Source organism: Triticum aestivum, chromosome 7D (genome assembly GCF_018294505.1).
Source record: "Triticum aestivum cultivar Chinese Spring chromosome 7D, IWGSC CS RefSeq v2.1, whole genome shotgun sequence".
In the NCBI taxonomy this organism is placed as follows: Eukaryota; Viridiplantae; Streptophyta; class Magnoliopsida; order Poales; family Poaceae; genus Triticum; species Triticum aestivum.
Window position 1 is genome coordinate 152,757,050 of NC_057814.1, and position 10,591 is coordinate 152,767,640.

Genomic DNA, 10,591 nt, shown 5'->3' on the forward strand with positions numbered 1-10,591 from the left:
TAATGAAATCGGCGCTTCCTGGGCTTATTAATAGGCTTGGCAGGATGTGTAAGAAAGAAGGGCCTGGCGGTACGGTGGTGCCACCAGTCATTTGGGCCGCTTTGATTTTTGCTTGGACCACGCTTATCCTCGGAAAGAAAAAAACAAAACGCTATATAAGGTGCCATCGCTCGGTTCAAAGGGTTTCCTCTCGTCTGGATCTCAGCCGCCGCACCCGAAACACGCCCAGAGCGCCCTCCGGATCTGGCTGACGCACGAAGTGACTCAAAGCAAAGAGCGCGAAGGAGCGCCGTCCGGATCTGGCTGACGCACGAAGTGGCTCAAAGCAAAGATTGCGAAGAGCGCGAAGGATTTGCAGATACTCCGTAAAATCACTTTATGGAGTCTCTGCCAATTCTTCGTGTTCTTAACGTCTTTGCAGTTTATTGCGTATCTTCAATGATTGACATCGGTTTGGTACTTCGTATGTGAAGCTTTTTTGACATCTGTTTTATGAATTTTTGTGTTTTTGTGGTCTAGGTTTGGTCCATGGAGAATGAGTCAAGATAAGGCCGAAAGATTTTTGCTCGCAATGGTGTCTGCGCAAGTCCTAAATTTCTTTGGTCTCGTCGTTTCAGGTATGATAGGTAGTTTTTTTTTGTGTGTGTAGAAATCCGCTTGTCATTCTTTACTCCCCCGATTCTAACTTGAAAGGGGATTTTGGATTTGGTATGCTGAACATTTTTTGACACTATTTTGTATCGAATGTTCTCCTATTGCCAGGGAAAAATTTGGTCATAGACCACACTTTACTTCCCTATTTGATGATTTGCTCCTTGTGTACCCGGGGCAAATCATCAAACCGGGAAGTAAAATGTGGCAAATGACAACCCCCCATGGGTGGGCTGAGTTTGTATCAACAATCTTCTCCTGCTATCAATTCCAAATAGCCGTTTAACATCTTAGCTATCCTTTTTTCCCCCTCAGTAATCGACCGATCCCACCAGAAGGTTGGACGCCGACCCGCATTGGATCCCTATACAAAAGCAGCTGGCTAGAAAACGGGGGGACGAACAGAGCCTGCCTTGCAAAAAAGCCGCCGCCGCCCCCAGCCCTCAGCCCTCCCCCCTCCTCCTTCCTCGTGCCCGCCCACAGCAGCCGCTCCCGTGATGGCGAAGAAGCGAAGCTCCAACAAAGGAGGGCGACGGGGCAAGAGAGGTGGTGCCGCCAATGCTGGTGCCCCGCGTCGTTTTGTGGTACCCATCTCCCCACGTCTTCTCTTGTTTTGTCCGCTGCTCTGATTTGATTTGTTTTATCAACTGAACCCTGATCGACGATTTTATCTCCTGTGTCTGTCCTGTACCTATATCCCGCCTGGTTGAGGTTTTGATCCTTGTATTAGTTTAAGGTCCGAACAGTTGTGCCATATGCATGCAAGGTGTTTGGATTCTTGTGTGCATGCAACCTATTCGGCGGTTTGCGCCTTTGCTGTTTGGCAGTGTGCGCGCGCCCAGTCTAGTCAACTATTTCATTCATTTAAAATTTAAATGAACCACAGATTTCTAGACGAACAGGTAGAATTGGCCATCTGAGCAATACGGCTCAGTCAACTGAACATGACAATTTGGCATTCTTGTTTTCCATGCTAGTGATCCATGGCAACAGGAATGGTGACAAGTGACAACACTTGTGTTTGCCATGCACGCATGTACCATGCTGCCCCCCTTCCCTTTATAGTACTACAATGCATTGTTTTACAATGTACACTAGTGTCAAAAACGCTCTTATATTATGGGACGGAGGGAGTACCAATCTTTTTTGCCCGGCTTTATTCCACCCTAAATATGATAGAAGAAAAGAGGGTCCTAGTAGCAGTAAAGAGTCAAACTAAAGAACATTTCGGTCGTGGTGTTTAAGTTCGAGTCGACCCCTGCGTGGTACAAATATTTCCAAGTGACTGCAGCGATTTGGTTGTTTATGGTTTTTGGCTCAAAAGAGCCAACATTGCTATTTTGCTAGTCATATAACACAGGGACTCATGTTTGCTGGATAAAACTGGTACATTTTGTCATTTACACAACACTATTGTTTTTCCTGGATGAGAAGGATATATATTTTTTATCAACTGAACCTTGTTCGACAATTGCTTCCCTGTGTCCGGTACTATCACCCCTGTGTTTGAGGATTTGATCCTTGCTAGTTTAACTTCCCAACAGAAGTGGCACATGCATGTAAGGTGTTTGGCTTGGACTGTTTCATCCATTTAGAATAGAATGAACCACACATTTCTAGCGACAGGTATAATTGTCCATCTAAACAAGACGGCTCGGTCAACTGAACATTCTTGTTTTCCACGCCAGTCATCCATGGTAACAGGAATGCTGATAAGTGATAACACTTGTGTATGCCACATGTACCATGCTTTCCTTCCTTTATACTAGTACTACAAATCATTGTCTGCCTGTCTTCATTCCAGCCTAAATGTGATAGAAGAAAAGAGTCAAACTAAAGAACATTTCGGTCATGGTGTTGCATACCATCACGTTTAAGTGTGAGTCGACGCCTATGTGGTGTGCATATTTGCAAGTGGCTGCCGTGTGTTTGTTGGTTTATGCTTTGGCTCAACAGAGTCAACACTGCTAGTAATATAGCACAGGGACTCACTATTGTTTGCCGGATAAAATTGGTACATTTACACAACACTATTGTTTTTCCTGGGTGTGCACTGATCAGTTTCCCGAAAAACATATTAATGTGCACTCACTATTTTTCTTGTGCACATAACACTTGTTTTTCCTGGTGTGTTGGTGGTACATCAGAGTACATAGATTCTCCTGGTTACATGGTTGAAAACTTGTTGTTCTTTTTTTCTTTTTCAGTTCAACGAGCAAAAGAAGTTTGACGTTCCTCCAAGCTGCAAAAGTGATGACCCTGAGGTAAACAGATTGAACAACAGCTTGGCTGTCTACTACGGGACCATGGCAACCTGCAGGGAGAACGTGCACGCTCTGCTGGTGGAAGAGCTCCAGGACAGTAACGTGGGTCTGAAACAAGCTGAGGCAAGATACGAGGGAATGAAGGTGACCGCGCACAGGATGATGGCACAAATTACAGATAGGCAGGGCAAGCCGGTGCCTTTCCCTTCCCACTTTAACCATGCCGTGAAGCTGTAGATTAGTTGGAAGTATGAATGAGGTGAGAACGGTACGAGAATTCTGTTCCGTAGACTGTTAACTTGGGAGTAGACTATTAACTTGGGAGTATGGATGACCGGAGAGGAATTCTGTTCTGTAGACTGGTTGCATTTGAACTTTCAGCATTTCTAGAGAACCAATATGATTGGATTTTGTGATATAAAATTCGGCAAGTCTGGTTGGATTCTCGATTGGTTGTTTTTGCCGGCACTCTTTCCACTCTGAAAATACTACCGCATATATCTCCCTTGTTCATACGGGCATTTCCAGGATCGTCCGGATGGTCTACCCAGATGACTAAACGGAGAGCGTTTTCTTCCGGCTTCGGCTGAATCGTCCGGACTCCGTCCTGGACGTCGGAGGCTGCTCTTTGCTCAGCCGCTATTTCAAAAGAGAAGAATTCACTATAGATCCTATTACTTGTGCTGACGCCAGCTTGAGTCCCTGTGGTTATAAATACCTGAAATATAGTCACCAAACGTGCGCTAAGGGGTTATCTACGGTTCATTATACGGTTTTATGTATGTATTCGCTGATCTGGCCTTGGTCAACCTGTGCCACGCGTGCGCTGACTGCCATGTCCTCTCGTCCGCCTGAATACGCAGGAAAGCAGGGGTATTTTTACAAAAACGCCAGAGAACAAAACAGATCATGGTGGGACGTGACGACGAGATCGACGCGCGGTTTGCATCCTCTGCCGCCGGAGAAAGAACTGCGTGGCCCTTGTCGCCCTGAAGACCCTAGATAATCCTCCCCATGGCCACGGCTAGGCTGCGATCCCCGTCGGCGTTCACCATACGTGGGGTCCTCCTCCGTCACTACTCCGCGAGACCCGCCATCGCCGGCGAGCCCCCGCACGCCGTCTCGGGTTCCTCCCCACCACCTCCTGCCCCAGTGGTCGCCCCCGGTCCCGGTGTGACAATGGCTAGATTTGATCCGCGTGGTGCTGCGTAGCTTCGAGCTGAGGCGTGTGACGCGATTCTGCCGCGTGGTGGTCGCTCTCCTAGTGCGATTAGGTGTTACGATTAGTGAATCGCTCTTCCTGCTCCCGATGGCCATGACCGCCGGCCAGACTGGAGCTGCAGCCGAGGCGCCGACGCCGTGCCGGAACCCAGCCGTGCTCGGCTCAATGGAGAACTTCAGCCAGTGGAAGGAAGCCAAGCCCCACACCGCCGTGACCAAGGATTCAGAGGAGGAGAACTTGGTCACGCTCTCCGACCCAGTGACGGCCCTGGCCATAAAGCAAGAAAAGCCGGCGGTGAGCTCGGACTACACCCGACTCGCTCTGGACGACCATGTCCTCCGCCACATGGCCCTCCGTGCGTGCAGAAGGCCCGCCTCACGCTCCGGAGGTCCTCGTCGACGATTGCATGGTCCACCCTCGTGAAGTTCCGGTGGTTGCCGCCGCCGGCTGTCCGCCTCCGCCCCCATGCTGCTTCGCTGAGGCTGCTTTCCCTCGGTCTAGTGGACGATGTTGTTGCTGCTTCTGCCGTCATCCTCTCCTGCATCTCTTCGCCGACGCACCCTCCCATGCTGCTGCCGTCGCCCCTGCTCGACATGGCCCAGGCCATCTTCCCTTATGCTGCTTGCCCCAATATGATAGATTTTCCTGATTTCACTCCAAGAATCCTGGCTCTCCCTGACGTTGAGTTCATAATTGAACACCGTTGTGCAGTGGAAGTACTGACATGTTACAGAGTTCAAGACACTTCCAGTTTCCAATTGATTTATGATTCACTAGTAAAAAATTATGTTCTGAACTCTGCAGCCAAGTGAAGCAAAAGGAAATTGCTAAGCAAACTAGTCTATGTGCCTTTATCCGAACTGAATGAGAAATTTGAGTTCAGAGAAAAGATGGCTCTGCATCTTCTATGCAACTGAAGTGAGAAATTTTTTACGGCCGGCCCTGGCCAACGCGACGGGTGCTCCTGCCCTCGCAGCCGCCGCCACAAGAGCACTGTCGGCGCTGTCGCGCGGGTCACCGCCGGCTCGGACAACGCCCGGCCTCCGCACGTCACCGACGCCGGCGCATGATTGGAGACCAGCACCACGTGCGGTTGCCGACCAAGAGAGGCAGCAGGTCGATGCAACTAGCTGAAGTCGAGTCGCACGATGAGGTCGTGCCCGATGGGAGCATGCGCGTCCTCGGCGTCGCTATCCTACCACTCCCTCCACAACGTCCCGACGAGAATGGTGCAGAACCATCATGGTCGACCGCAGCGTCCTGTTCGTCGGGTCGTCTCCTCCTCGAGTACGCCGAAGGCGTCGCTGGACTCGCTTCGCCATGCGGCCATGGAGCTCCCGCTGCTCGCCAAGCACAACTCGGACTACCGGATTCGCATCGCGGCGTCCGGAGCGGTGCGGCCGCTCGTCGCGCTGCTGTCGCACCGTGCAGTTGCTGCAGGAGCTCGGGGTCACCGCGCTGCTCAACCTGTCAATCTGCGACGAGAACAAGGCCATCATGGTCGAGGCCGGCGCGATACGGCCGCTCGTGCGCGCGCTCAAGTCCGTTGCATCGCCCGCGGCCAGGGAGAGCGCCGCGTGCGCTCTGCTCCGCCTCTCCCAGATCGACAGCGCCGCCGCCGCAGCCGTCGACCACGCGGGCGCTATCCTGCTATTGGTATCCCTCCTCAAGACCGGCGGGGCGCGCCGGAAAAAGGACGAGGCGCCTCGGCTGCGGCTCCTGTCTGGCCGGTGGTCATGGCCATTGGGAGCAGGAATGAGCATGTTGGCGGCGTCGTTTCAGCGCTGGTAGTCGCCGGCGCCGATGAGTGTGTGCATCTCATCGATGAACAATATGATCTTGCCGCCGGAGGCCTCGGCCCACCTGATGACGCCCTTCATGCGCTCCTCTAACATACCGCGCCACTACGTCCCAGCCACCATTTAATAACTGGCAGTTTTGCAAAAAAGAAAAAAAATCCTGCCTGCATGCATATTCGAGCGAGCTGAGTACATGTGGCAGTCAATGCACATTTGGCATCGGTTGACTAAAGCCAGCTCAGCACATACGTACACAAAACCATATAATGGACCATAGATGACCCCTAGAGCAAGTTTGGTGACTGTATTTCGGGTATTTGTAACCACATGGACTAAAGCTAGCGCCAGCGCAAGTAATAGGACATGTAGTGAATTTTTCTCATTTCAAAATGCACCCCCCAGATGTCCGGACTCCTCTGCGTAGCTGTTCTGTGTTGACCCAGCCAGATCATTCGGGCAGGTCACCTAGTGCACCAAACGACTCTATTTGCCTTGTGCTATAAATTCCGGGAGAATATCCGGTGCACCGAACTCACGTTGCATATTTTAAATGTTTATAAGAAAATCTGAGAAAAAATTAGCACATTCACATAACATTAATTTAGGTTATCACAAAATTTCAAGTCAAAATTCGAAACATAGCTCGGAAAACAAAAATGACGTTCAACATTGTATAGTACATGAATTGAAGACCTCAGCTGGAGGATTCCATCTACCCGCACCCCCCGCGTCGCCCCCGCTCGGGCGACTCGGGCGGGACGCAACCCTAGCCGCCGGGGCTCCCCGTCCTTCTACCCCTCCCTCCGTTGCCGCCGAAGGACGCCGCCGGCCTATAGCCCGGGGGCTGACGGCGGTGGCGGGGGCCTTCCCTCTCTCCTGCACCATGGGGGCGGTGCGGAGCCCCGCGGTGTGTGGAGGCACGGCCGATCTGGCCTTGGTAGCATGGCGGGCCTGCCTTCCGGCGGCGGCGCGGCGGCCGCCTTGGCCTAGGGTGGATGGTGGCGAGCGCGGCGGCTGGCCCTGCTTCGGGCAGCGGCCTTGGCTGCGTTCGACGGCGGCGGCCGGGTCGGCGGCGATGGACCATCTGACCTCGGTTCGGCGGTGGCGGCATGGAGGGCCTGGTGGTTGGGTCGGCGCCATGTGTGGTTTGCCCTCCGGACAGATCTGATCTGGCCGGTGCGACCTGCTCAATGTGCGGCGGCTCAGATCGCCGGCGTCCCGTGCACACGATGCTTGATGGAGGTTCCTCGAGCGGATCCGGGTGAAAACCTAGTTCTCAGCTTGATGCCAAGACCGGCGTTGGCGGCACTCTTTTGTGTCATTACCTTCTTGAAGGCATCGCCGTGGAGAAGCTCCAGACCTCTATCCGCTACCTCCGGGGGAAACCCTAAATCAGTAGATCAGATGACGGCGGCGCGTTGGTGTCGTTTCCTCCTTGGGGGCGTCATTCTTGGAGGCGTACACGGGTTCGAGGGACCAGTGGACGGCTTTTTTGGTGGAGCGGTGCTTCATCCTACACATTGATGACGACGGATCTCGGCGACGTGGTGCAGTGGAGACTCGGCGCCCGATGCGCGGTGCTGGACTCGCGCAGGAGGAGGTTGCTGTCTGGCGTCATGGTGGCGTCGATGGCAGAGTGGCCTGATAAGGTAGAAGCCTCAATATCTGCTCTGAAGACGGACTAGTGGAAGATGGCGGCGACGACACATGTGAGTGCGTCAGACCAATTTATGCCTCAGACCCGGTATGTGGCTCGACTGGGGCTTTTGGCTTTTGATGATAGGCTTAGGTGAGTGGACTGGGTATTTGGCCCAGCTAGCGCCCCTTCATCATATGGATAGGAGTAGTGGCATATGATGCCAAGATGGCGGATTTAGGCATATTGTTGTAATACTTTGTAAGGTCCTCAAGAATAATCAATAAAGTGACCGCATGCATCTCCCAGATGCAGAGGCCGGGGGTCATCCTCCTTTTCTAAAAAAACATTGTATAGTACATAACATAAGTTGGATTTCAGATTTGACCCATTAGCACACTGATGTAAAAATTGTCATTTTTGTATCTCAAGAAAAGTTTCAAATTTTGATACGGAATTTTGCGACAAAATAATTAATGTTGTGTCAATCTGCTAGATTTTTTCTTCAGATTTTTAAAAATAGTCTACGGTATCCGGTGCACCGGTAGCACAAGTGTGGGTGCACCGGATACATTCCCTGTAAATACCCCTCTCCCACTCCGGGAGAGGGTTGACCACTACAATCAATATTTCCCCAAGAACACAAGTGCTACCTCTCATCATCTTCTACACCAAATCCAAGATCCTGTGACGATTTGTGAGGGTTCTTGAGAGTTGTTCCAATCAAAAGATAGATCCACTCCTCCCTCTTGTGACCAAAGCAAATCGCGATTTGAGCATGTCTTGAGATCCCCCCCCCCACATGATCTTGTTACTCTTGGATGTTGGAGACTCCTAGGCGTTAGGAGTATTCCAGCAAGGAATCAAATATCGTGATTACCCGTGGATTGTTTGTGAAGGTTTGGATACCACTAGTGATTGAGAAACGCCTTCGTGGTGTTGTCTCAAGGGGAGAATAGGGTGGGCCTTCATGGTGTTGGTGTGTCTTCGTGGTAACATTCACCCCTCCACGATGACTAACTTCCCTCCAAGGAAGTGAACATCAACATAAATCCTCATCTACGGAGTTGCGGTTATCCCTAAACCTAACTCCCCACTTGTGGTTATTTGTCTCTTTGTCTTTACTTACATTATATTGATTGTTCAATATATTCCCTTTCATATTTCACATTATTATCTAATTCTAAACAAGAATTAAGATGGCCCATCTCGATACTTTCAGTTGGTATCCAAGCAGTGCCTCGTGCTCTATTATTGTGGGTTAACCGCCCTAGAGCGAGACGAACCCCGACGGGATCCCGATGCTTTGAAATCCTCATGACCCCGGTGCTTTGTAATCCTCATGAGGAGGTTGATCTTCTCGAGGAAGAACATAAGATGTTCTCCCAAGAGGATATGGAAAAGGCACTTGCTAAACAGAAGGAGAAGCATGATGCTTCTCTTGAAGCCTTGGTCCAAATGAGGATTGCTATAATGGTTCCAAATGTTATCCTACTTGGTGACACAAGTGGTGTACATTCAGGGGCAAGTGTGCCCGCTCCTCCTTCGTCCCAACAACCTCATATGAAGAGTAACTCTGACATTGCGTGGATTTATGCAAAACCTAAAAGGGAGAAACCTAAGTATTGTTGGAAATATGCCCTAGAGGCAATAATAAATGGTTATTATTATATTTCTTTGTTCATGGTAATTGTCTATTGTTCATGCTATAATTGTATTGTCCGGAAATCGTAATACATGTGTGAATACATAGACCACAAAGTGTCCCTAGTAAGCCTCTAGTTGACTAGCTCGTTGATCAACAGATAGTCATGGTTTCCTGACTATGGACATTGGATGTCATTGATAACGGGATCACATCATTAGGAGAATGATGTGATGGACAAGACCCAATCCTAAGCATAGCATAAAAGATCGTGTAGTTTCGTTTGCTAGAGCTTTTCCAATGTCAAGTATCTTTTCCTTAGACCATGAGATCGTGCAACTCCCGGATACCGTAGGAGTGCTTTGGGTGTGCCAAACGTCACAACGTAACTGGGTGACTATAAAGGTGCATTACGGGTATCTCCGAAAGTGTCTGTTGGGTTGGCACGGATCGAGACTGGGATTTGTCACTCCGTGTGACGGAGAGGTATCTCTGGGCCCACTCGGTAATGCATCATCATAATGAGCTCAATGTGACTAAGGTGTTAGTCACGGGATCATGCATTGCGGTACGAGTAAAGAGACTTGCCGGTAACGAGATTGAACAAGGTATTGGGATACCGACGATCGAATCTCGGGCAAGTAACATACCGATTGACAAAGGGAATTGTATACCGGATTGATTGAATCCTCGACACCGTGGTTCATCCGATGAGATCATCGTGGAACATGTGGGAGCCAACATGGGTATCCAGATCCCGTTGTTGGTTATTGACCGGAGAGGCGTCTCGGTCATGTCTGCATGTCTCCCGAACCCGTAGGGTCTACACACTTAAGGTTCGGTGACGCTAGGGTTGTAGAGATATATGTATGTGGAAACGCGAAAGTTGTTCGGAGTCCCGGACGTCACGAGAGGTTCCGGAATGGTCCGGAGGTGAAGAATTATATATAGGAAGTCCAATTTCGGCCACCGGGAAAGTTTCGGGGGTTACCGGTATTGTACCGGGACCACCGGAAGGGTCCCGGGGGTCCACCGGGTGGGGCCACCTGTCCCGGAGGGCCCCGTGGGCTGAAAGTGGAAGGGAATCAGCCCTTAGTGGGCTGGGGCGCCCCCCTTGGGCCTCCCCCCATGCGCCTAGGGTTGGGAACCCTAGGGGGGGAGCTTCCCCCTTGCCTTGGGGGGCAAGGCACCCCTTTCCACCCCTTGGCCGCCGCCCCCCCAACCCTAGATGGGTTTTGGCCGGCCCCCCCTCCCAAGGGGGCCTATATAAAGGGGGGGGGGAGGGAGGGCAGCAAGACACAGCCTTGGGCGCCTCCCTCCTCCCCTGCAACACCTCTCTCTCTCTCGCAGAAGCTCGGCGAAGCCCTGCCGGAG

At 51.2% G+C, this 10,591-nt stretch overlaps 1 protein-coding gene across 1 annotated transcript; it reads left to right on the forward strand.

Annotated features, from left to right (window-relative positions):
- Positions 1-206: 206 nt before the first annotated feature.
- Positions 207-3,357, forward strand: LOC123166274 (uncharacterized). The gene is made up of 3 exons (XM_044584048.1): positions 207-617; positions 967-1,235; positions 2,859-3,357. Exons 2-3 carry the CDS (start codon positions 1,149-1,151, stop codon positions 3,150-3,152), a joined length of 381 nt encoding a protein of 126 aa, XP_044439983.1. The 5' UTR covers positions 207-617; positions 967-1,148; the 3' UTR covers positions 3,153-3,357.
- The last annotated feature ends 7,234 nt before the right edge of the window (positions 3,358-10,591 follow it).

Coding starts and splice junctions, on each gene's coding strand:
- LOC123166274 (XM_044584048.1), top strand. CDS start 1,149: ATGGCGAAGAAGCGAAGCTCCAACAAAGGAGGGCGACGGGGCAAGAGA. Junction 1,236..2,858: donor GTGCCCCGCGTCGTTTTGTG/GTACCCATCTCC, acceptor TTTCTTTTTCAG/TTCAACGAGCAAAAGAAGTT.